At 43.7% G+C, this 27,553-nt stretch overlaps 1 protein-coding gene across 2 annotated transcripts in view; it reads right to left on the minus strand.

Annotated features, from left to right (window-relative positions):
- Nucleotides 1–27,553, minus strand: part of hlcs (holocarboxylase synthetase (biotin-(proprionyl-CoA-carboxylase (ATP-hydrolysing)) ligase)) — a 147,635-nt gene that overhangs the window by 105,478 nt on the left and 14,604 nt on the right. The window contains exons 2-5 of one of the 2 annotated variants that reach the window (XM_068041152.1): nt 20,522–20,671; nt 9,509–9,671; nt 5,820–6,823; nt 4,971–5,153 (exon numbers count right to left, since the gene is read on the minus strand). In XM_068041152.1, coding sequence (XP_067897253.1) covers nt 4,971–5,153; nt 5,820–6,823; nt 9,509–9,671; nt 20,522–20,671 — 1,500 coding nt within the window. The remainder of the gene's footprint in view (nt 1–4,970; nt 5,154–5,819; nt 6,824–9,508; nt 9,672–20,521; nt 20,672–27,553) is intronic. The other variant, XM_068041153.1, reaches the window with a different exon arrangement.

Raw genomic sequence — 27,553 nt, forward strand, 5'->3', positions numbered from 1 at the left:
TAGCTGAGCCGAGTCTGATACATCTCTGGTGCCAGTGGGCCCTTCTGGTCAAGGCCAGCTGCTGTTGCTCGCGTCATAGAGCTTCACGGACAGGTGCAGCTGCTCCTTGGCCCTCTCTCCGTCAGAGGCGCCGCATCACAGCACGTGGGTTTAAAGATACAGGGCACATGAGAGCCATATCATGTGACCTGTGGACCTGCAGAGCGCTGTCGATGCAAAGACGATCCTGCCTTGGCAACTGAGGATCTGACAATTCCCTAGGCTGAGTCGCTGATGACCTCAGAGCCCAACCTTGATGATGGCCCACCCTCTGTTCCACCAGTGTGAGCGACCATACACATCACACAGCACTTTCTAAACCCTCTACTTTGCCCCCACTCCCCCTTACGAACTCACACTTAATCCCCTTGCTGAGACCCCAGACCACTCTTGCTGAGCCCCCGAGACCCCAGACACCCTTGCAATGCCCCCAAGACCCCACCTTGCAGAGCCCCTTGAAACCTCAGACCCCCTTGCAATGCCCCCGAGACCCCAGACCCCCCTTGCAGAGCCCCCTAGATCCCGGACCCTCTTGCAGAGCCCCTCTGAGACCCCAGACCCCCTTGTAGAGCCCCCTACATCCCAGACACCTTTGCAAAGCCCCCGAGACTTCGGACCCCCTTGCAGAACCCCTGAGACTTCGAACCGCCTTGCAGAGCCCGACACCCCGGACGACCTTGCAGAGCGCCTCCGAGGCCCCAGAACCCCTTGCAGAGCCCCCGAGACCCCCGTCCCCCTTGCAGAGTCCCCAAGACCCCAGACCCCCTTGCAGAGCCCAGAGACCCCAGACCCCCTTGCAGAGCCCAGAGACCCCAGACCCCCTTGCAGAGCCGCAGAGACCCCAGGACCCCCTTGCAGAGACGCCAGACCCCTTGCAGAACCCCCAAGACACTGGAACCCTTTGAAAACCCCACAAGTCGTTGGACCCCCTTACTGAGCCCCCAGGATCTGGCATCCCTTACTAAGCCCCCCGAGAGCCCAGAATCCCTTGCAGAGCCCCCGAGCCCACAGAACCCCTCGCACAGCACACAGCAACACAGTCCTGCAATGGCCTCCAAACCCCTTCTTCCCCTATGCAGCAATGCTCAAGGCTGCCTACCCATCACGGTAATGTGTCCTCTCACCTCAGTGCTGCCAAATTTTAACAGTCGTGAATCCGAAGGCCCGCTGTTCACAGAATCATGCGCCAATCAGTAAATCGGAATTAATTACATTTAATGCATTTAAAATGGCAGTTCAGCAATTTAAAATAGATTCCCGTCACATTGCAGTAATGCCGCAATTATGCTTTCCGGCCACTGACAAAATCCAGAACCGACGTCATGATGCCGGATTTCCCAGCAGACAGTTGCAATGTGATTCTCCATCCCCCCACGCCACCATACCTGCCCTCGACAGCTGCATTAAATTCAGCCCTTGGAGTGCTGCTTTTCTTTTGAGTCATCTGACCTCTCAGATGGACACAAGAGATCCCATGGCACTATTAGACGAGGAGCAGGTAAGTTCTTCCCAGTGCCCTGGCCAATATTTATCTCTTAATCAACATCACTAAGACAGATTCTCTGGTCTGTCACCTTTCATCAGAACATTAACCCTGTTTCTCTCTTCACAGATGCTGCCCAGACCTGCTCAGCATTTCCAGCATCTTCTGTTTTATTTCAGATTTCCAGCATCCGCAGTATTTTGCATTTGTTCAAAAAAATCCTAGACCCGTTTTACTTTTCTCCCTGCTCTCTTCATTTTACAGCTTATTTCTTATCCTATATTAGATTACCCTGTATTATCTACAATTTCCTGGCCAACAGGATATGCAAGAAATCCATTTTGCCCATCTGCAACCAAGTATAGAAAACTACCACACACTGACTTGACTTTAAATATTCCCCTGCACTCTCACAGAAAATGCCTACCTATTATTTTGCTTAACTCCAGACGCAAGTCCAGATTGGGAACAGAATTCAGGGATCTAACAGCGAATAATGATGGTGCTAAGCAAGGTCAATAAAGTAAATGAATAAGTCACATGGGAACAGTTATGAGTGCTCCAATACAAATTCATACTAGGCGTAGGTCTTCACCTATGTGCAATGCTAACTCAGAGTTAAATCCATGTGATATACTGGAAAACTCAAAATCACCTAGCTTAAAAGATTCAATGCTCACCCTGTTCATATCCAACCATATTGCTCTAATCATTTCAAACAACTAGAAAAGCCATTGGGACATTCCTCAGTTTAAATGACATAACATACAATATTAATCAAGACTAGAAGTCATTCTTAATAAATAATTTAATGGGTAAAACTGCACAACTGGAGTGGGAATTGCTATAGCTATTGTAACTACTCAAAAGCTGCAGCTACATCAATGCATTGTTCTGGTTAGCTGTCCCGATGTTGGGCCTGGAATTCAATCGGCCTAATTAGTGGCGCGCCATGGCTGTTGGAAACAGGGTGAGTAAGACGTAAAATTGGTCTACCCACCTGATTTTCATGATTGCATTCGTTTTACATTATGTGCAGCTCTTGTCTGCCAAAAAAGGATATTAAACATTTGACATATCAGTGTCTAATTTTACAATATTTAATCTCATCTTTAGTGCATTTCTACCAACAGGATTTTGTTGGAAACCAGTGAATTACATTTAGGCTATCTGTATAAATAAACTCATAAATGAAAGAATAAATTAAATTGATTTGCCAGCACTAATGGTTAAACTCAAAAAGTTGAAGGTTTTGTACAGATAATGGTTCTGTACACTGCCTCAAGATGGAAAAATCCAGTTCTTGGCAGTCACACATTTTGAGGTCACTAACTTGATATTTCTAGCCATGCAGTGCCTCCTTGTGGAGCAGAAAATATCAAATACTCAATGTAAACATGGTAACAATCAGTTCCAAAAAAAACACTACATTAGGCACTTAACAGTCAAGTTAAAAGTGAACTTCTAACCGTTACTTGCCATATGTACATTTATCAAATTTTTCTTCCTCAGTGGAATTGGATATATTGGATTCAAATGTCAAATATATTTTGATCACATCTATTTTAACATTAATCTTTCAATATTAAGTAAACCCAGTTTCACTGAGTGTAAAGTATGAACTGCATAAGATTTGCCAGTATTTTAAAATTAAATGCATTTGAAATGGCACCGCAATCAGGAATTTCTATTGTAACCAGATCCTTCTCACACTGCTCTGGCACCCTTTATCAAGGAATGCTGCCTTGGAACTGGTAGCACCCGTACAGATAATCACAAGCTGAACCACCCTGACCAACAAAGATATTTGTGAGTGTATTGCAAGAAAATTGGGAGAAAATGGAATTACCAGGTAAAATAAAACATCTCTATCCCCCACTTATGCCTCTGGCACTCATCTAAATGAACAGGTTATCAGAATGTAACCTGATAGAGGTATTTTATTACAGATTAAGATAATCAATTCAAATCAATCAAGTTCATTTGAGAAATTAGGACTTCTTACATTGGAGCCGAGTAGGTTAAGGGGTGGTCTGGAAGAGCCACTCAAGATTATGAAGGGTTATGGTAAGGTTAATATTGGCAGATATCTTCCATTGGTTGATGAGACATTAACAACAGCATGGAAATTTAACATAATTTTAGAAGAAAAATTAAAATGAGATTAATTTAAAAAATTATTTGCAGGTGGTTAGAAAAAAATTCTTAGCCACTAAACATTGTTGAAGCAGAGTTTATAAACTGTGAAAGGGAATTAGATGTAATATGAATACAGGAATGTTAAAGGGTACGCAGAGCAGGCAGGAGTGTGCGATTAAATTAGCTGGTTCATGGTGGAGATAAAAATGGCCAGTTCTCGTCACATTTATGATGCTATTCTATCTTATTAATAATGCAGACACCAGTTCCATCTGCTATCTCAGTCTACTTGCTTAATTCAAAGTTTCTTATTTCAAATTATCTGATAATTTTAACTACTAAATTTGCTGTGTTATTTACATTGCTTAATTTAAACTGTTGGATAATTTAAATATTAGTATATAATTGTTCGACAAATAATGTTATTACTATATATTACCACTAGGTGGTGAACTTTAGTAACAAACAGCTTAAAAGTTGCTGAAGTCATACTGGACAAATAATGATGCAAAAACATTTAATAATAAAATCAAATAATTTCCTCAAAGCAACACTCCTGCAGCAGGGAAGTATCTTGGAGCACCAAAAGGTAAGTATTTCACTTGTGCTCTTTTAGGAAGAGGACGGGGGATATTAAAGGGAAAGTCAATACCAGGTCCCTCTCATACACCCCCCATCACACTCAAGAGACAGAAAAGTGTGTGACACAACAAGCTTTCAACAGAGAAAAAGAAGGTAATTCAATCTTATCCTGTGAATTAAAAATTGTTCTTTTGTTTTCAAAAGAAAATTGATTATCTGAAAGTTGTAAAAATGAAAAGCCGTTTTTAAATGTAAAAAACAAGTTAATATTCCAATATATTTCATACTTAGCAAAATTGATTAGAATGTGATGGATTCTTTTAAACTTTTGAAATTGTGCTTCGTTTGCAAAACACTATCACAGTGCATTAGCAAGTTAGCCTTGCAGTGTGGCTCGGCTTGTGAGTGACTCTAAGGATGGGGTCTGGGGAACAATGCTTGGAAAGAACATGCAACCATAAGCTAGTGAGCTCAGCTTTTCACCTTGGTCCAAACTAAGATATTGCCTGCCGCTGGTCAATTGGTTACTGTAATATTTCAGCACTAAGATCGCTCAACTATATTCAGCAACTCCTAACAGAAGATAACGCCAACAACTGGTTCCCTAAAAACCTAATCAATAAGTCCAAATCAAAATATCTTCATACAATTATTTGCAGAAATGTATTTACCCAGTCCAGCCAAAAAAAATTAAGCCTAATTTGCCCCCCTGAAATGAAATCCTTACCTCTCCTGTGGTCAATAGGTATGCTGGTGTTAGAGGTGGCATTTCACTAATTTCGCAGCTAAGCTGTAAAAATGTCAGAATTTCTGTCAGTACTTCATATCGCAGTGCATTGCTCAGTTTAAGAGTTCTGAAATCCTGCTGCACATGGACCTCCTTTGAATCAGGAGGAATTTCAAGGTGAACCTATATATACACACACAACCAAAAGAATTAGACAGTCAGTCAATAAAAAAACTCAAACAACTCCCTAGTATTATTCATAACTGGCATGATTTTGTTTGGATGGACATTTACCTTCTAATTTCACTATTTACCACACCAACTCTAATTTTCTTTTATTCTAGACTCAAGCTACACAGTATCTTCAGGTGAGAAAGCAAGCAACCTGCTCCCAGTCCCCCTATGACTAGCCACTTATAAAAACCGCAAAAGCGACCCAGGAGTAATCCACTCTCCAACTCTTCTAGTTATAGCTTCCTTTTTCTGATCAGGTTAGAGATGAAAACAGATGACTTTGGGACGAACTAAGTGAAGTGAACTGAGGAAAAAGAACCTAGACAATTGAAGGAGCCAAGTTTGAAAATTAGGATGCTAGGAGTAAGTGCAGTCAATCAGAAATTTTTTGAGCTATGAAGCCTTGTAGAATAAGTTATGAGGGAAGGTTAGCAAATCTTGCAGAAAAAGGTGATGATTACAAGGATTTATTTATATTTTAAAAGAACTGTCCATCACTCCCATGCTAAGTCTCCATCCAGAAAAGAAACAAGGAACGAGAGGGAAAATATAAAGTTAATCTAATTAAGGGAAGGTAATTTCTTACAAATAAAATCCAAATTTTAACCATTGTACCTGGCAGAGAACAGCTTCTCCTCCATTTTCTCCATAGGGTAAACGTACGATTACTATGTCTTTTTCAGGATTAGTCAAACTCCCCCACAGCTCAAGATCTTCTGTCGATTCCTCTGCACTATTAGTCTCTCTTAGGAATGCTTTGCCGCTGGTAAAAGCATGGAGAGTTATGTCTGTGCTGTCAGATTTAGTAAAGGTGAACCTGTGAATCTTTTCCTTCAATTCATTTTTGAGAGATACTTTGATCTCACCAAAACAAAATGATGTGCAGAGTCCCAAGATCTTTCCACCTTTGGATAGGTAAGTCATGAACCGTGTATGAATTTGTTCAGGCACTGGGTCGTCACACGCCACAACCAGTAACAAAGAATTATCAACCCAAGGAACTTTCAGAACCTGTTCGTCTAGTAGAGGATAGATCACATAGCTGTCATGGTCAAGGCAATCTAACAGAACAGATTTTATTTGCTGAAACTTTATCAAGTACTGACTGTAATCAGATCCAACATATATTAACACATTGGGAGGCTTTCCACTCTTGTTATTTTGCCTTGTGTTTACTGTTAAATTGTCCTCCTCAACCACTGTTTCATCAGAGCTTCCACAATAGTCATCAGGGAGGTCCAGTAGGTTTTCTGTTGAGGCATATTTGACTGATTCAATGGTGCTGTTTTCCAATTCCAAACACTCAGAGCAACTGGCAAGGTGAAGGCAGTGGCCATGCTGCTCAAGTTCCTTTTCTTCTTGGACTGCATGAAACTCTCTGTGAACCCCCATGATTTCATCCACTTCTAGTTGCCGAGGTTTCTCAGCAGAACCAACTGTACTACAGCTATCACCACATGAACCTAAATTTGGTTCAGTCGTTGGTTTGATTAAAGTTTCTTTAGGACAGGTCTCTATTGCAATATCCCGATCCTGAAGACCCCCTACCTCCCTCTCTTTTTCAAAGACAGTAGCTGATTCCAGCAATTTCATTTGAACTGATTCACTGAGCTGCAGAGCTGAAAAAAAATACATAAATATTTGAAATCAGTAAAATTGAGCAGGTACAGTATTATGTATTCCTAAATGTAAATCATAACTAGTAAAAAGAAACCTAGACATAAATCCTCCAAAGCATCTTCCAATAGTAGTAACAAGGATTAAATAGAAATTAAGAGATCTTAATCTGGTTGACGTAATTACCTTCGAAATAAAGCACTCTCAATTTTGGCTTCCAAAGTTGTAGGTCCTGTGTGGATCTCTCCATATCTGCCCCAAATGGACAACTACCCACTTCCAGATTCCTGCCAACATCCACTCTGCTCACCAACTCTTAAGAACCAATATAAGAACAACAGTTGGAGCAATTCCGGTGTTAACTGGGCTGGATGAACTACTCTCAAGGCTGCCAGTGCTCTTACCCTTTATACAGACATGGCAATGGCTGTGAAACCTCTGCGCTTGGGGTCAGTTCCAAGGGCACAGACACATACTAGGGGACTGGCTGTCACTGTCAGATACTTGAGCCAATTGCAAGCTCACTACAAATTATTTGACAAGTACAGTGCATAATGTAATATAGAACAGGAATAACTGGTGTGAGAAGAGTTCATGATCTAATGTTTCCTGAGATGTCAGGAAGCACACCAGAGTTTTAAAAAAAAGAAATCATTAAAGGTTGGTGGTGCCATTAGTTTTCTCCATGAGGAACACTTCATTTACCTCGGTCTCAACAAACAGGCCAAAAACACTTCGTGGCCACCATCAAATCCACGTCCACTGTTTGCTTTTTGCAAATATTGTGTTTCACTTGGTTGCCAAGAGTAATTTACTTTGTGATATTAAATAGGCAACTTATTTTTAAAAACTTGGTGGATGTAACATTTTAGAATGGGCTCTGCTGGTCCTGATATGGAAATTTGCTCACTCTGAAATAATTACCTCATTTCTTTTACATCCAAAAGTCTTAGGTTGGGAGTTCCAAGATTTTGATCCACTCACAATGAAAGAATGGTGATATATTTCCAAGTCAGGATGGTGTGTGTGACTTGGATGGGAACTTGTGTTCCCATCACCTGCTGCCCTTGTCCTTCTGGGTGATAGAGTTCATGGGTTTGAAAGGTGCTGTCGAAGAAGCCTTGGCAAGTTGATGCAGTGCAATAAGTAGCACCAAGTCCAACTCAACTGAGTCCTGTGAGACAGAGTGCTTAACTTGGGAAATTCAGAGCCATAAGGGAGGGTTTGCCGTTCTGGTCTTTTAAAGAACAAGGAGTGATCCGAGAGAGAGAGAGCGGTACACAGTGGGACCTGAGCGCTGAAGTCCAGAGGCATTAATTGGATGAGCAGGTAGATGATTGGTTGGTGAGTCTTAAGATTTTTTTTCTCTAAACTGGGGCAGTAGTTTAAACTGGTACTGGGGAAATATAAGTATTGTATTAAATTTATAGCTTAACTAGTTCAAATACTTAATATAACTACAAACAATTGTTGAGCGTCATTTCTAAACTTGAAACCTAATTACTTAAATAAAATACAACAGAGATGGCAGGACAGGTGATGTATTGCAGCTGTAGCATGTGGGAGCTGGTGGGCACCAGTGTGATCTACAGCAACCACATTTGCAGTAACTGTCTGCAACCTGAAGCACTTCTCAGAGTTGATGAACTGGAGTCCAAGCTTCTGACATTGCGATGCATCAGGGAGAGGTAAGTTACCTGGCTTTGTTCCAGAAGGCAGTCACACCCCTTAGGCTAGGTACTTCTGATTTGATCTGTGGTCAGGGACAGAAGGGCATGAATGGGAATACAGAAGGTAGCAATAGAGGTGCCTCAGCCCTTGCACTTGTCCAATAGGTATGATTTTCTTGCAGCTTGTGTGGATGAGAACATGGAGGATGAGCACCGTGGTACAGGGGCCATTCACGTGGAGGGAATAAAAGGAATGTAGTTTTAGATTAGAGATACAGCACTGAAACAGGCCCTTCGGCCCACCGAGTCTGTGCCGAACATCAACCACCCATTTATACTAATCCTACACTAATCCCATATTCCTACCAAACATCCCCACCTGTCCCTATATTTCCCTACCACCTACCTATACTAGTGACAATTTATAATGGCCAATTTACCGATCAACCTGCAAGTCTTTTGGCTTGTGGGAGGAAACCGGAGCACCCGGAGAAAACCCACGCAGACACAGGGAGAACTTGCAAACTCCACACAGGCAGTACCCGGAATCGAACCCGGGTCCCTGGAGCTGTGAGGCTGCGGTGCTAACCACTGCGCCACTGTGCATCACTGTTGTAGTAGGGAACAGTACAGTTAGAGAAACAGATATTGTTTCTTTTATCTGTTTCATGGGATGTGGACGTCGCTGGTAAGGCCAGCATTTGTTGCCCATCCCTAATTGCCCTCGAGAAGGTGGTGGTGAGCTACCTTCTTGATCTGCTGCAGGTACACCTACAGTGTTGTTAGGAAGGGAGTTCCAGGTTTTTACAGTGACAGTGAAGGAACCGTGATATATTTCAAGTCAGGATAGTGTGTGGCTTGGAGGGGAACTTGCAGGTGGTGGTGCTCCCACTCGCCTGCTGCTGTTTTCACAAAGGTGTTTACGATGTCACTACAAATAGTGACTGGGAATTCATAGTGCATCTAAAACATTGAAAGCTGAAGCTAAGCCAAGTGAAAGCAAAGAAACACACTCACAAACAATTTTTTGAGGTACCATTCCATCATCCATTTGTAGTCTGTTCTCCATGAAGGCTACTCCAAGCCTGCTAAAATCATCCACGCTTGCTTCAGCGATTAATTTGTAGGGATCACCAAGTAAATATGCCAATGGTATGCATAAGTCAGAATATTTCAAAATCTACAGAAAAAATACATTTGTCCTGTAATGAGATACAACTTTAAACAATCGCTACATTCAGTCAAAACTAATGTGACCACTTTGCTACCGCTTGCAACAGTAAGATCTGTCCAAAATTTACTGATATTTAGCATGGTCTCTTTGACTTTACTGAAGTGGAATAGTGGACATTTGAAATTTTCATACCATGCCTATTTGAACTGTAAAAAATATCAGCAGTACAGGTTCTAGTTTAGTTTAGTTTAGTTTAGAGATACAGCACTGAAACAGGCCCTTCGGCCCACCGAGTCTGTGCCGACCATCAACCACCCATTTATACAAATCCTACGCTAATCCCATATTCCTACCACATCCCCACCTGTCCCTATATTTCCCTACCACCTACCTACACTAGGGGCAATTCAGAATGGCCAATTAACCTATCAACCTGCAATGTGGGAGGAAACCGGAGCACCCGGAGGAAACCCACGCAGACACAGGGAGAACCTGCAAACTCCACACAGGCAGTACCCAGGTTCTGGTAGGGGTAAGAGGAATTTGAGAGAATAAGTTGAGTATCATACAAGAAATGTACTGGCAGAGCATTAATACATATTGGTTCAAGTTTTTTTTTTAATATAGAGCCTAATTCCATGCCCCATACCCCTGCCATGTATTCCCCATAAGAGTCAGGAGGAAAGAATCAGTATCATTGTATATTGGCACCGATATGATAAATAAACCTAGTGTCATGAAGATCCCCACCTGCCGAAGAATGAGGCATATTAATTTCATCATATGAACATTAATTTTAAACTGTTGCTGGAGTGAAGAAATGACTTGTTTCAAAAGAGATAACCAAACACTTGGCTGGAGGGCATTTGCATACTAAGAGACAGTGCTTAGAGAAACAAAAGAATTGCTCACTGATTCAATTAACAAAAGTTGGTCTGCACAATGGTGATCCACACCTTGTTGACGTAAGACACATCACTGCACCACCACCCCCCACTGAGAGCTTTGAAATCCGCAAGTGCAGGCATTTGTTTCAACAGTTAGTCACATGACTAACCTGCTGGTCAACTTGGAGTTTTGAATTGTGCTCACAGGACAGTTTGAAGTTAGAAGGCAGATTGTAACTGAACCTGGAATAAGACAGCCTCTCTCCTGGCTGGCTCTCTCTCACTTTCTCACAGGCCTCCGGACCCACTGAAGACACGTAAACCTCAAAAGAAGAAAAGACTCCTACATCGAAACAAGTTGAAGCATGCACTGGGCCCCAACGAACAGCAAGACTTACCGGCAACCAAAGGCTCCACATTGAACTTAAAGGACCGTAAAAACTACCAGATATTTCCTCAAACTTTTCCCCTTTATTCCTTCTACTTTTTCTGTCTCTGTCTGCGTGTGTGTTTATCGTGTATGCGTGCTAGCGTGGTCACGTCGCATACTTGTAGTCGTTAACCGAATTAGAGTTTAAGATGAATAAACTTCCACCTTTCTTGTTTAAATCTAAGAAAGCCTGTCTAATTTCTTTGCCTTACCATTGGAAAGCAGTGAACCAGGATTCACTGAGGGGGAGCTAAAAACACTGTTTTAAAATTAAACCCTGTTGTGGTTAGACCAGGCAAAGGCTGAGAGGGAACCCCTAGACCCATATCTCATCTGGTCACAACAAGAAATTTGGATGGGGGGGTGGGGTGGGGGGGGGGGGGGGGGAGTAGCGTCCTGGACTTGACCCACAGACAAACGAGAAATTGTAAGTGGGAAGCTAAATTGATCCCAATCAAAAAAGAGAAAAGATTTCAATACAGGTTTTCTTGTGGTTGTGTGGGCTAGAATACTAACATGTCTGCAACTGAAGCTAGTAGCTCCCCAAGCTGGTGCAGACACGATGGGCCAAATGGCCTCCTTCTGTGCAGTGACGATTCTGTGATATGCAAGTTAAAAGCACTGCCTATGGAAGAGTGAGAAAGATGGCTGGATAGTGTGGGATCACTGTCTGTGCCAAGGCCAGAAAGTCTGAACTCCTAAGACTAGTGGCCAACCATTTTTCCCTTGAATCTGAAGGAGAAACAGGGTTAGAAGTAGAGCCAACCAGGGTATTGCTAGCAAAGATAAAAGTGGAACAGAGGAAACTTCAATTAGAAGACAGGGAAAGAGAAAGAGAGAGACATGAGAAAGAGAAACAGGAGACAGAGAAAGAAAGAGACTTCCAGAAGGAACGAGAGAGAAAGCAAGAAAGGAGAAAGAAAGAGACAGACAGGAGAGAGAAAGAACCTTCCAGAAAGAACACCAAAAGAGAGAGAGCGGAGGCGACTTGCATTAACTAGGGGGCGACAGAGTAACCCCAGTGAAAGCATGGCCTATATGGAGCAGTAGAATTCAGGGCTGGGTACAAAATTGTTAAAACTTTCCCAACTGATCCCAAAGTTCAATGAGGGAGACATGGAAGTGTTTTTTGCGCCTTTTGAAAAACTGACAAGGCAGTTAAAGTGGCCAGCTGAGGCTTGGACTCTCCTGCTACAAAGCAAGCTAACCAGAAAAGCCCATGAGTTTTATTCCACGGTGTCAGATAAGAGTTCATCAAATTATAAATTGACAGAAAATGCTATCCTCCGGGCACATGAGTTAGTACCGGAAGCCTATCGCCAAAAGTTTAGAACACTCAAGAAGCAAGCTGATCAATCTTACCTGGAGTTTGAGAGAAATAAGCGACTGGCTTTTGACCGCTGGCTGAGGGCTCTTAAAGTACAGCTCAGCTATGAAAATCTCAGAGATGTAATTTTGCTAGAGGAATTTAAATACTCTTTCCCTCTCTCAATAAAGATACATATGGAGGAACAGAAGGTTCATAGAGCCTGACAAGCCACAGTGCTGGCCGATGAGCTTGCTCTCATTTGTAAGTTGGTTTCCCAGGGGAAAACCTTTCCTAATCACCCCCACAAATCCAAAAAGGACAGACTGGGAAGGTGATAGAAGCCCAAGCACTCCTGGGAGGGCAAGAAAAGCAGAAGACACAGGGGGCCCTCCTCCAGCCAAAAAGGAAGGTGCTGTAAGTAGTAGGAGTGAAACCTGGAGTCCTGTGCACTTCCATTGTAATAAAGCAGGGCATTTAAGAGCTGACTGCTGGAAACTAAAGGGAAAACCAACAGGGTTAATCAGGGCACACCCGCTCAATGATGGAGAAGGAACCCTGATGGGAAGCACAGCAGAACAAGCTGTGGCTTTAACTGCAGTAAGAGTGAGACCCAGGAAGCTTACGGCTGCAAGTGCAGGAAAATTTAATAGGATTCCTGAAGGCTATCAGGGTTTTGTGTCTGAAGGGAGAGTAACCCCATACTGCTCGAGTGGGACAAATAGCCCATTGTAAATCTCAGGGACACAGGGGCCATTAGATCCCTTTTACTAGGAAAAGGCCTGACCTTTCCCCCAGACAATGCAGTGAACACCAGAATGGTGGTAATGGTATTGGAGGGCAGTGTATGCCTGTACCTTTACACCGGGTGCACTTGGAGTGTGACTTAGTTTCGGGACCGGTGACCTTAGGGATTGTCCCTAGTTTGCCTGTGGATGGGGCTGACCCGCTCCTAGGTAATGATCTGGTGGGGACGAAGGTGGTAGCCCCCCAGTAGAGAAAGACAGACCGCAGGAGGTCAGAGAAACAGGGCAGTGGCAGGAAATGGTCGCCTACAGTTTCCCTGAATGTATAGTGAATCAAACCAGCTCACCCAGAGGAGACTGAATTGGCACTGCAGACAGATGACATGAGGTCTGTCTGTCTGACTTTCTTTGGAAAGTTAGAAGACCCAGGGAATGAGTTAAATGGATTTTCCCTAGCTGAGGCTCAGCAAACTGACCCAGTATTGTGAGAGTTATCACAGGCTACCCAGTCTGAAAGTGAAGCAATGGTGTCCCTGATTGCTACTATTTAAAGAATGAGGTACTGATGAGGAAATGGAGTTCCCCTCACAGACCTGTGAGCAAGGAGTGGATAGTGGTTCACCAGTTAGTGGTGCCACAGAGGTACCGGAGAGAAATATTAGGAATGCCCATGAGATTACAGTGGCTGTACATGTCGGTATACGAAAAATCAAAGCCCGCATAAGACAGCAGTATGACTGGCCAAAATTCCACCAAGATGTGGTGGAGTACTGTACGAGTTGCCACCTGTGCCAGGTTGGGGAAAACCCCAACCTACAGTGAAATATGCAACCCTAGGTCCTGTATCTGTGTGGAGAACCCCCCAGCAGAGGGCTGGTGAACTGTAAGGGACCTCTGCCGAGAACAAAAGGGGACAGGTAGGCACAAGGCTGGCAAAAGGTTAGAAAGGAAAGGGGAAAAGGGAACCAAGAGGGCAGGTTAAAGGAAGTCCGGGAGGAATCCCGGATGAAAACCCCGACTGTCCGGTCAGCCAACCCCAAAATATTTGAAAAGTTAGACCCCACATCCTCCTTTGTAAATGCAGACACTAGAAGCACCCCGCCAGAGTGGCTAACAGCATTTACAGGAACCTGCAGATACAAAGAAAGCCCTTAAGAGGGCAGAGAAACAGTGAGGATGTTGCCTCACCTAGTCAAAGTGCCGCAAGTGAGTGCAGCAGAATTTGGACAAATACCTGTAAGCAGGAGTGTCCCAGAGGACAAAGGGAAGATTAGCAAAGAATCCTCCCCCACAGCCAGGAGAAAAGGAAACCAGCCATCCCCTAAGGTGAAAAGCCCCTGCATGACTCATCAAAGCACTGGAGAGAGTTCAGAGTGGAACCACCCACTGCCACCACCCCTGAGCAGAACTCCAACTAGGGCTAATTAAATTTAACCTTCCCCCTGCAGACCTCAACAAGAACAAAGACACCCTAGGCAGACAAGGAAATGTGCAAACTGAAAAACTTCCCCAAAAACCACATGTTTATTGGGATACCAAAAAGGGCAGTTTGAAGCAACACTGCTACCAAGAAAAGACAGACTGTAACCACTGTTAGGATTTCTAAATGAATGAAAAAGATGCATGTGTTTTTCTGTACTTATCTTCTCTGTAGTCCCTTTTAATGAAATGCTCTTTAAAAAAAAATCGAATAGCATTCCGCTGGGTGTGGAGGTATCATGAAGACCCCCGCCTACCAAGAATGAGGCATATTAATTTCATCATATGAACATTAATTTTAAACTGTTGCTGGAGTCCACAAGTTTGTTTCAACAGTTAGTCACATGACTAACCTGCGGGCCAACTTGGAGTTTTGAACTGTGCTCACAGGACAGTTTGAAGTTAGACAGCAGATTGCAAAACTGAACCTGGAACAAGACAGCCTCTCTCCTGGCTGGCTCTCTCTCACTTTCTCACAGGCCTCCAGACCCACTGAAGACACGTAAATCGCGAGAGAGAAAAGACTCCTACATCAAAACAAGTTGAAGCATGCACTGGGCCCCAACAAACAGCAAGACTTACCGGCAACCAAAGGCTCCACATTGAACTTAAAGGACCGTAAAAAACTACCAGATATTTCATCAAACCATTCCCCTTTATTCCTTCTACTTTTTCTGTCTCTACCTGCATGTGTGTTTATCGTGTATGCACGCTAGCGTGGTCGCATCACGTCCTCGTAGTCGTTAACCGAATTAGAGTTTAAGATTAATAAACTTCTACCTTTCTTGCTTAAATCTAAGAAAACGTGTCTGATTTCTTTGCCTTACAACTGGAAAGCAGTGAACAAGGATTCACTGAGGGGGAGCTAAAAACACAGTGCTTTAAAATTAAACCCTGTTTCGGTTAGACTGGACAAAAGCTGAGAGGAAACCCCTAGACCCCTATTCAACCTGTTCATAACGCTAGTTAACAGCAATGAACTTACAAGAAAAACTGCTTTCACAATCTAGGGAATTGGGAGGGGGTGGGGAGGGGGGGAAATTGAAACACATATTGATGCATATTCAGAATTATTTTCCAGAAGCTCAAGTATGTTATTTACACGTGCAAAATGTATAGATCGACCATGGAAAAATACCCAAAGGCAGCAACAACAACTTGCATTTATATAACACACTTAACATTGTAAAACATCCCAAGATGTTTCACAGGAGCATTGTAAAGCAAAATTTGACACCAAGCCACATTTGGAGATATGAGGACAGGTGACCAAAAGCTTAGTCAGAGATAGAGTTTAAGGAGCGACTTAAAGGAGGAGAGAGAGGTACACAGCTGCAGAGGTTTAGAGAAGGAATTACAGAGCTTAGGGCCCAGGCAGCTGAAGGCACAGCTGCCAATGGTGGAGGATTTAGAAGAACACAGAGATCTCGCTGCGCTGTCAGACTGGAGAAGGTTCATAGATAAGAGGGGGCTATCTGAAAACAGGGATGTAAATTTTTTTAAATCGAGGTGTTGCCGGACCAGGAACCAATAAATATCAGTGACCTCAGGCGTGATGGGTGTACGGGACTTGCTGCAAGTTAGGATACAGGCGGCAGAGTTTTGGATGAGCTCAAGTTTGTTCTTTAAAAAGGGATAATGTTTGGACAAATCTACCAAGCAAGGTAATGGAGTCAAAAACACTAAAGTTAATCAAAATGATGGAGTAGTTTTTATTTATTTATTTAAGAGATACAGCACTGAAACAGGCCCTTCGGCCCACCGTGTCTGTGGCGACCATCAACCACCCATTTATACTAATCCTACATTAATCCCATATTCCTACCCCATCCCCACCTTCCCTATATTCCCCTACCACCTACCTATACTAGGGGCCATTTATAATGGCCAATTTACCTATCAACCTGCAAGTCTTTGGCTGTGGGAGGAAACCGGAGCACCCGGCGAAAACCCACGCGGTCACAGGGAGAACTTGAAAACACCGCACAGGCAGTACCCAGAATTGAACCCGGGTCGCTGGAGCTGTGAGGCTGCGGTGCAGATCTGATGAAGGGTCACTGACCTGAAATGTTAACTCTGCTTCTCTCTCCACAGATGCTGCCAGACCTGAGTATTTCCAGCATTTCCTGTTTTTATTTCATATTTCCAGCATCTGCAGTATTTTGCTTTTAATTTATTAAACTGAGACCCTGTCTGCTCCCTCAGGTAGATATGCATGGCAATATATGTAGAAGTGTAGGGTGGTTCTCCAGGTATCCTGGCCAATATTTATCCTCAACCAAAAGCTAAATACTGCAAATGCTGGAAATCTGAAACAAAAACAAAAGCAGGACTGGCAGCATCTGTGGAGACAGAAACAGAGTTAACGTTTCAGGTCTGTCACCTTTCATCAGAAGTTAGAAAAGAATTAGGTTTTAAGCAAGTGAAGGGGAGGGGGATGGGGGAGAGAACAAAGGGGAAGGTGTTCGATAGGGCAGGAGAGATTAGATAACAAAGTTGTCCAGGGACAAAGACAAAGCGTGTGTTAATGCTTGTGGTGAAAGACAAAGCTTTAGTCCAGAGAGACTGTTAATAGCGGAATATGGAGCAGCACTGATTACATGAAAAGCAGGTACATGGTTAAAAAATAAAATATTAAAAAAAGGCCAGACATGCTCTGAAGTTATTGAACTCAATGTTCAGTCCCCAAGGCTGTAGAGTACCTAAACGAAAGATCAGGTGCTGCTCCTCGAGTTTGCGTTGATGTTCACTAGAACACTGGAGCAGGCCAAAGACAGAAATGTTTGCATGAGAGCAGGAGGCATGTGGAAATGGCAAGCAACCAGAAGCTCAGGGTCATGCTTTCAAACTGAGCGGAGGTGTTCAGCAAAGCGGTCACCCAATCTGTGTTTGGTCTCCCCAGTGTAGGGGAGACTGCATTGTGAGCAGCAAATACAGTACACTAAATTAAAAGTAGTACAAGTAAATTGCTGCTTCACCTGAAAGGAGTGTTTGGGGCCTTGGATAGTGAGGAGAGAAGAGGTAAAAGGACAGATATTACACCTCTTGCGCTGGCATGGGAGGGTGTCGTGGGAAGGGGACGAGGTGACGGGGTAATAGAGGAGTGAACCAGGGTGTCGCGGAGGGAACAATCCCTTCGGAATGCTGACTGGGAGGGGAGGGGAAGGTGCATTTGGTGGTGGCATCACGCTGGAGGTGGCGGAAATGGCAGACGATGATCCTCTGGATGTGGAGGTTGGTGGGGTGGAAAGTGAGGACAAGAAGAACCCTGTCGCGGTTCTGGGAGGGAGGGGAAGGCGTGAGGGCAGAAGTGCGGGAAATGGGCCAGACACGGTTGAAGGCCCTGTCAACCACAGTGAAGGGGAATTCGCAGTGTAGGAAAAAGGAAGACATATCAGAGGCGCTGTTGTGAAAGGTTGTATCATCAGAGCAGATGCGTCAGAGAGGGAGAAACTGGGAGAATGGAACGGAGTCCTTACAGGAGGTAGGATGTGAAGAAGTGTAGTCGAGATAGCTGTGTGAGGCGGTGGGCTTATAATGAATATTAGTGGACAGCCTATCCCCTGAGATGGAGACAAAGGAGTCGAGGAAGGGAAGGGAAGTGTCGGAGATGGACCATGTAAAGGTGAGAGAAGGGTGGAAACTGTAAGCAAAGTTGATGAAGTTTTCCAGTTCAGGGCGGGAGTAAGAAACAGCACCGATACAGTCATCAATGTACTGGAAAAAGAGTTGGGGGAGGGGGCCTGAGTCGGACTGGAACAAGGAATGTTCGACATATCCTACAAAAAGACAGACATAACTAGGACCCATGTGGGTACCCATAACAACACCTTTTACTTAAAGGAAGTGAGTGGAATTGAAGGAAAAGTTGTTCGATGTGAGAACAAGTTCAGCCAGGCGGAGGAGGGTAGCGGTGGATAGGGACTGGTTGGGCCTCTGTTCAAGGAAGAAGTGAAGAGCCCTCAAGCCATCCTGGTGGAGGATGGAGGTGTAGAGAGATTGGACGTCCATAGTGAAGAGGAGGCGGTTAGGGCAAGGAAACTGGAAATTGTCAAAATGACAATTAAAACAGATAATTTGGTCATTTATTTCACTGCTGTTTGTGAGTCCTCCCGTGCACAAATTGGTTGTCATACTTTTCAACAGTGACAACGCTTCAGAAGTACTTGAAGTGAGATACAAGCTCCAGATCATCATACATAATGCATCAGAAATACTTTGGAGACTCTCAGCAAGTGATCCACTGAGTTACTTGCCCAACTGACAGCTATCAGTTACAATAACAGATTACACTTTCCCCCCAGGTGATTAGCCTTGAAAGCCCTAATGCCGCAATAATACTGTACATATTGCATAACAATACTGAAAACATACCTGTGAACTATTTCTCAACAGTCTTTGGAAACCTTACATTAACAAACTACTTTTTTTAAACCACATCAGTTCCCAGCAACAACTACCTGCATTTATATAGTGCCTTCAATGCAGTACATGTCCCAAGACACCAAACAATAGTTTCAGATGTCAACTATCAATGTACATTAGTGCCTAATAAAGTTGCAGTGATGTCACAATTTTAAATCCTTTATTGTGGGTGGCACCATTTATCAGCAGCATGAGTGCACTGACTTCTGCCCATCATAGGACAGACATGACTTTGGAAGGTGAAATACATTCACCTGACAAACTGCAGAGTTTGGTAAACATTACTAAAAATACCTTGGCTTCACATCAAAACCAAGTTCACGGTGAAGTTCAAATCATTACTATAAACTAAAGGTTCTCAGTGAGGCACATGACTGTTGTAATGGGAAGTGTGCCCATACAGTTTAATCTCATGTCACCCAGTCTTGTTTGATTTCAGGTTTCCCATTAGAATTTGCAGTTCAGCATTTCATAGAATCAGTGAGAATGACTGCTGCAGGGACAACATATTATTGGGAAATTCAAGGATATCTGTGCATAATGAGATTTCTCTCATACACTTTAGAAAGGTCACAGCTAATCTGTCAACACGTGCAATAGTCATATTGTTGCCGTTCTTGATCTAAACCTTATCTGCCTATTGTACCTCTTTGCTCCACACCTCCCTGGTTGTCCTTGCAGCAAGAAATGAATGGAGCTGGGAGGCTGGTGGTGAGGGGTGCTGGTGAAAGGAAGCTGCAGAACTGCAGAGAAGGGTACAGTTATAACAGTAAGAATGGAAAGGAGGAGCAGGAGGAGAAGGAACAAGTTCAAAATAGAGAGATGGGGCAGGGGAAGAAATAAAGGAAGATAGGCACAGATACAGAAATGGAGAGAGACAAGTGGAGGAGGGATATGAGACAGATTCAAACTTGCTGGACTAGGGGACACAAATGTAAGGTTTTGGCAAGAGATACAGGGGGATGTGAGGAAGAACTTTTCTGCATAGTGAGTGGTAATGACCTGGAACTCGCTGTCCACAAGGGTGGTGGAAGCAGACTTGATCAATGATTTCAAAAGGAAATTGGATAGGCACTAGAGGGAAGCAAACTTGCAGGGCTATGGAGATAGAGGTGGGGAATGGGACTGACTGAATCTTTATACAGAGAGTCACAGAGACTCGATGGGCTGAATAGCCGCCTTCTGCCATTACGACTCCAACCCTTCTCTCACAATTGGCAGTCATGCCTTGGGCTGCCTAGGCCACACACTATGGAATTCCCTTCATTTCTCCATCGCCTGCTTCTACTTTAATACGCTCCTTAAAACCAACCCTCTGACTAAGGTTTTGGTCACCCCTTCTAATATTTCTTTGGAGTCTATTTTCTATCTTATCTGTTTTATCACATCTGGATACCCATGATTTTCTATACTATCATCTTACACATATTTAGCGAACACAGCGACAACAAAAACACCGAACTACAACTTAAAGAAAATCTAACTTCAAAATGCCTACTTTTACAAAGCAGATGTAGATCTTGGAGGTTTAAAATGATCCTTATGGTTAAAAATTGTGTTTTTTATATAATCAAGCCACTTACCTTTTCAGAAGAAACAGAGATTGGATCAAAACTAGCATTTTCCAAGATAGCTTCTGTGAGAAAGGTTACTTGCTGTGCACGCTGTTTGTGTTCAGTGCTAGCTATCTCAGGTTCAAGGAGCAGTGACCATTTACTCAAGTCATCACAAAGCTGAAATATTGGTACAAAAAACATAAGTGAGGAAATTGTAGGTCACAGCTAGTGATGCAACTTGGTAGGGTGATCTAACCAATCAATCCAAGTTGACATCCTAATTAGAAAATAAAAGATACTGAAGCTAACAAAATTGGACAGCTCATCAAAAAAAAAGGAAACATTCAATGGAACACAAAGCTTTCCTTTCCACCTTTAGAACCAGTTTCCAAACATTCCACAGCACTAAAATAGCCCTAACCAAAGTATGACATCAGCTATGACTTTGACTAATGTGCATTATCCCTCCTTGTTCTCTTTGAGCACGGTCAACACCATCCTGCTCCAAAAGTTCTTTTATTTATTTATTTAGAGATACAGCACTGAAACAGGCCCTTCGGACCACCGAGTCTGTGCCGACCAACAACCACCCATTTATACTAACCCTACAGTAATCCCATATTCCCTACCACCTACCGACACTAGGGACAATTTACAATGGCCAATTTACCTATCACCTGCAAGTCTTTGGCGGTGGGAGGAAACCAGAGCACCCGGCGAAAACCCACGCGGTCACAGGGAGAACTTGCAAACTCCGCACAGGCAGTACCCAGAATTGAACCCGGGTCCCTGGAGCTGTGAGGCTGCGGTGCTAATTTAGTTAACTCTAGTTCAGTTCCAAGAGACTTTTCTCACTTGGATTCATTCTTTTAAATCCAATCTATCCTTTCCCATCTATCCTTTTGCGACATTATACACAAACATGAAGTCAGTATCCACAGAAGCACTGATGGCACTTATTGCTGTCTCACCATCATCTCTCTTTACTTCCTCTCTGCTTATCCAACTACTTCCTCCATTTAAACATCGAGATCTCAGAAGCCACTGCTGCTTCGCCAAGACACCAGCTACTTTCTCTCATCAGACTGTCTACAGCTTCCATCTCCGATTGATCCTGATTTGAGTTTCCAACCTCACTTTCCCACGAGCACAAGCATTACCCATTTCTACATACGAACATATGAATTAGGAGCAGGAGTAGGCCATTCCGCCCCTCGAGCCTGCTCCGCCATTCAATAAGTTCATGGCTGAACTGATTACTCCACATCACCACCTACTCCGATAACCTTTCACCCCCTTGCTCATCAAGAATCTATCTACCTCTGCCTTAAAAATTTTCAAAGACTCTGCTTCAACAGACTTTTGAGGAACAGAGTTCCAAAAACTCACGACCCTCAGAGAAAAAAATTCTCATCTCTGTCTTAAATGGACGCCCCCTTATTTTTAAACAGTGACCCCTGGTTCTAGATTCTCCCAAAAGGGGCAACATCCTTTCCGCATCCACCCTGTCAAGACCCCTCAGGATCTTATATGTTTCAATCAAGTCACCTCTCACTCTTCTAAATTCCAGTGGATACAAGCCTAGCTTGTCCAATCTTTCCTCAGTCCGCCCATTGTGGATATCAATCTAGTAAACCTTCTTTGAACTGCTTCCAACGCATTTACATCCTTCCTTAAATAAGGAGACCAATGATGTACAGTACTCCAGATATGGTCTCACCAATGCCCTGAACCAGAGGGGTACCAATATCCTGGGGGGGGGGGGGGGGGGGGGGAAAGAGATTTGCTAGTGCTCTTCGGGGGGGTTTAAACTAATTCAGCAGGGGGATGGGAACCTAAATTGTAGTTCCAGTGTACAGGATGTTGAGAGCAGTGAGGTCAGGGATAAGGTTACAAGGACGCAGGAGGGCACTGGCAAGCAAGAACCTGGTTTAAAGTGTGTCCACTTCAACGCCAGGAGCTTCCGGAATAAGGTGGGTGAGCTTGCAGCATGGGTTGGTACCTGGGATCTCAATGTAGTGGCCATTTCAGAGACACGGGTAGAGCAGGGGCAGGAATGGATGTTGCAGGTTCCGGGAATTAGATGTTTCAGTAAGAACAGAGAAGATGGTAAAAGAGGGGGGTGTGGCATTGTTAATCAAGGAGAGTATTACGGCGGCAGAAAGGACGTTTGAAGACTCGTCTACTGAGGTAGTATGGGCCAAGGTTAGAAACAGGAGGAGAGGAGAGGTCACCCTGTTGGGAGTTTTCTATAGACCTCCGAATAGTTCCAGAGATGTAGAGGAAAGGATAGCGAAGATGATTCTCGACAGGAGCGAGAGTAACAGGGTAGCTGTTATGGGGGACTTTAACTTTCCAAATATTGACTGGAAATACTATAGTTCGAGTACTTTAGATGGGTCAGTTTTTGTCCAGTGTGTGCAGGAGGGTTTTCTGACACAGTATGTAGACAGGCCAACCAGGGGCAATGCCACATTGGATTTGGTACTGGGTAATGAACCCGGCCAGGTGTTGGATTTAGATGTAGGTGAGCACTTTGGTGATAGTGATCACAATTCAGTTAGGTTTACCTTAGCGATGGGCAGGGACAGGTATATACCGCAGGGCAAAAATTATAGCTGGGGGAAAGGAAATTATGATGTGATTAGGCAAGATTTAGGATGCGTAGGATGGGGAAGGAAACTGCAGGGGATGGGCACAATCGAAATGTGGAGCTTATTGAAGGAGCAGCTACTGCGTGTCCTTGATAAGTATGTACCTGTCAGGCAGGGAGGAAGTTGTCGAGCGAGGGAGCCGTGGTTTACTAAAGTTGAAGCGCTTGTCAAGAGGAAGAAGAAGGCTTATGTTAGGATGAGACGTGAAGGCTCAGTTAGGGCGCTTGAGAGTTACAAGCTAGCCAGGAAGGATCTAAAGGGAGAGCTAAGAAGAGCGAGGAGAGGACACGAGAAGTCATTCGCGGATAGGGTCAAGGAAAACCCTAAGGCTTTCTATAGGTATATCAGGAATAAAAGAATGACTAGAGTTAGATTAGGGCCAATCAAGGATAGCAGTGGGAAGTTGTGTGTGGAATCAGAGGAGATAGGGGAAGCGTTAAATGAATATTTTTCGTCAGTATTTACAGTAGAGAAAGAAAATGTTGTCGAGGAGAATACTGAGATACAGACTGCTAGGCTAGATGGGATTGAGGTTCACAAGGAGGAGGTGTTAGCAATTTTGGAAAGTGTGAAAATAGATAAGTCCCCTGGGCCAGATGGGATTTATCCTAGGATTCTCTGGGAAGCCAGGGAGGAGATTGCAGAGCCTTTGTCCTTGATCTTTATGTCGTCATTGTCAACAGGAATAGTGCCGGAAGACTGGCGGATAGAAAATGTTGTCCCCTTGTTCAAGAAGGGGAGTAGAGACAGCCCTGGTAATTATAGACCTGTGAGCCTTACTTCGGTTGTGGGTAAAATGTTGGAAAAGGTTATAAGAGACAGGATTTATAATCATCTTGAAAAGAATAAGTTCATTAGCGATAGTCAGCACGGTTTTGTGAAGGGTAGGTCGTGCCTCACAAACCTCATTAAGTTTTTTGAGAAGGTGACCAAACAGGTGGATGAGGGTAAAGCCGTGGATGTGGTGTATATGGATTTCAGTAAGGCGTTTGATAAGGTTCCCCACGGTAGGCTATTGCAGAAAATACGGAAGTATGGGATTCAAGGTGATTTAGTGCTTTGGATCAGAAATTGGCTAGCTGAAAGAAGGTGGTGGTTGATGGCAAATGTTCATCCTGGAGTTTAGTTACTAGTGGTGTACCGCAAGGATCTGTTTTGGGGCCACTGCTGTTTGTCATTTTTATAAATGACCTGGAAGAGGGTGTAGAAGGGTGGGTTAGTAAATTTGCGGGTGACACGAAGGTCGGTGGAGTTGTGGATAGTGCCGAAGGATGTTGTAGGGTACAGAGGGACATAGATAGGCTGCAGAGCTGGGCTGAGAGATGGCAAATGGAGTTTAATGCAGAAAAGTGTGAGGTGATTCACTTTGGAAGGAGTAACAAGAATGCAGAGTACTGGGCTAATGGGAAGATTCTTGGTAGTGTAGATGAACAGAGAGATCTTGGTGTCCAGGTACATAAATCCCTGAAAGTTGCCACCCAGGTTAATAGGGCTGTTAAGAAGGCATATGGTGTGTTAGCTTTTATTAGTAGGGGGATCGAGTTTCGGAGCCACGAGGTCATGCTGCAGCTGTACAAAACTCTGGTGTGGCCGCACCTGGAGTATTGCGTGCAGTTCTGGTCACCGCATTATAGGAAGGATGTGGAAGCTTTGGAAAGGGTGCAGAGGAGATTTACTAGGATGTTGCCTGGTATGGAGGGAAGGCCTTACGAGGAAAGGCTGAGGGACTTGAGGTTGTTTTCGTTGGAGAGAAGGAGGAGGAGAGGTGACTTAATAGAGACATATAAGATAATCAGAGGGTTAGATAGGGTGGATAGTGAGAGTCTTTTTCCTCAGATGGTGATGGCAAACACGAGGGAACATAGCTTTAAGTTGAGGGGTGATAGATATAGGACAGATGTCAAAGGTAGTTTCTTTACTCAGAGAGTAGTAGGGGCGTGGAACGCCCTGCCTGCAACAGTAGTAGACTCGCCAACTTTAAGGGCATTTAAGTGGTCGTTGGATAGACATATGGATGAAAATGGAATAGTGTAGGTCAGATGGTTTCACAGGTCGGCGCAACATCGAGGGCCGAAGGGCCTGTACTGCGCTGTAATGTTCTATGTGTAGCTGAAGCATAACCTCTCTACTTTTGTATTCATGTTCTAACAAGCTTAGAGTCATAGAGAGATGCAGGCCCTGAAACAGGCCCTTCGGCCCACCGAGTCTGTGCCGACCAACAACCACCCATTTATACTAATCCCATAATCCGATATTCCCTACCACATCCCCACCATTCTCCTACCACCTACTTACACTAGGGGCAATTTACAATGGCCAATTTACCCATCAACCTGCAAGTCTTTGGATGTGGGAGGAAACTGGAGCACCCGGCGGAAACCCACGCGGTCACAGGGAGAACTTACAAACTACGCACAGGCAGTACCCAGAACCAAACCCGGATTGCTGGGGCTGTGAGGCTGCGGCGCTAACCACTGCGCCGCCCTTCTCCTCACAATCATTCTCCTCGCGATAAACGATAACATTCTATTAGCTTTCCTAATTACGTGCTGTACCTGCATTCTAACCTTTTGCAATTCAAGCACTAGGACACCGAGATCCCGCTGCATCTCAAAGCTCCGCAATCTCACACCATTTAGATAATATGCTTCTTTTTTATTCTTCCTGCCAAAATGGACAACTTTGCATTTTCCCACATTATCCTCCATCTGCCAGATTTTTGCCCACTCACTTAACCTATCCATATCCCTTTGTAGCCTCCTTATGTCTTCTTCACAATCTACTTTCCTACCTATCTTTGCGTCATCAGCAAATTTAGCAACCATACTTTTGGTCCCTTCATCGAAGTCATTTATATAAATTGTAAAAAGTTGAGGCTGCAGCAGATCCCTGTGGCATACACTCGTTACATCTTGCCAACCAGAAAATTCTACCTTCATAACATTATCCACTTTAACCCATTCAGTCTGGAAACTCATATACATTCATCACCTCCAGACTCTGTCACTCCAGTACTCTCCTTATTGGTGCCTCACCTCCCACCCACCTGATTCTGTAGCTCGCCCATGAGCTATCTGCTAAATCCTACTAGCATTTCCGGTTTTCACTGGCCGATTATGGCTCCCAGTAAGCCAATGTCTCACATTTATTCTTGCCCATATCTTTAAATCCCTCCCATCTTTAAATTGCCTTGACCCTCACCCCTTCCATCGCCATAACCTCCTCCTGCACTACAACCCTTCCCCTTACTCTTCTCACTTGATTCCGACCACTTGTGCATCTTCACTCCGCTTATCTCACCTTTGGCATCCATACCTCATTCGCCTGTCTGAATTTAATTCCCTAAAGCCGTTTGTCTCTTCACTTCCCTCTCCATCCCACCTAACAACTTGTTCACCCCTCCTAATCTGTCCTTTATTGACATGGCATCTGTTTTCATATTTATCCTATGTTAAAGGGACTAAGTGCAAGTTATTGCCATTGATTGGAGCTTTCTCTCAGAGTTACACCATACTACAAACCAATGGTCCTTCAACATGCGACAGCTCTGGCAAAATTATTCAGTTGATTTACAAACACTTACTTGAAATAAAATGGTATATTGGTTTAAAATGTTTAACAATTTGACTGATATAGAAATATGAAAAGAATCTCAAATATTCCTGAAACATATCAAACCAGAATCATTTCCTGGGGTTTCCATTGCCCTGGAATAAAAACACCATACTTTGGTTCTTCAACACAAAATTCATGAATTGCTTTGAGTGCAAATAGTTGATTTTAAAAAGGCAGAAACAATATTAGGAATTCATATGCACCCTTTAGGAATTTGTTTGATTTCAGTCTTTTGAGGAAATATATCAAATTATTGTGAGATATCCCAACTTGTCAACACATCTTCCACTGCCATTATGATACAGATAACAACCCAACATCAGACCTGTTTTAGAATACTATGATAAACTGCTGACACCCCGCCACTCTGTTAGGACAAAGCAGAGCACCCATGGTTAAGACAAATGAACTCTGTCCACCAGTACTGGAATTAGACCGACACTCAATGTTTGCAGCGAGCTCAGAGTCTCTGCCAGCATTAAAAAAATGAAGGGAATCCAATGACTTCCTCTGATCTTTTTAAACTTTAAGAATAGCAAGATGCTGTCTGTAACCTATACTAAAGGAAGGTTTCAATTTTTATCCTAGTCTCTGCTGATTTAGCAGATCTCAGTACAGTGTAGTAAGGACACAACAAATGGTCACAGTCCTGGGTTAGGGAAAGAAAAAAAATCAGCTAGAGTTTCTGCTCCTACTGGAAGCATGTGCATATGGATACCAAGTGAAGACAGAATTGGGTTCAGCTCTGATGTCCACAGCAGGCAGCCTGCCAGCATTCACACATGTTGAT

Source organism: Heterodontus francisci, chromosome 10 (genome assembly GCF_036365525.1).
Source record: "Heterodontus francisci isolate sHetFra1 chromosome 10, sHetFra1.hap1, whole genome shotgun sequence".
NCBI lineage: Eukaryota > Metazoa > Chordata > Chondrichthyes > Heterodontiformes > Heterodontidae > Heterodontus > Heterodontus francisci.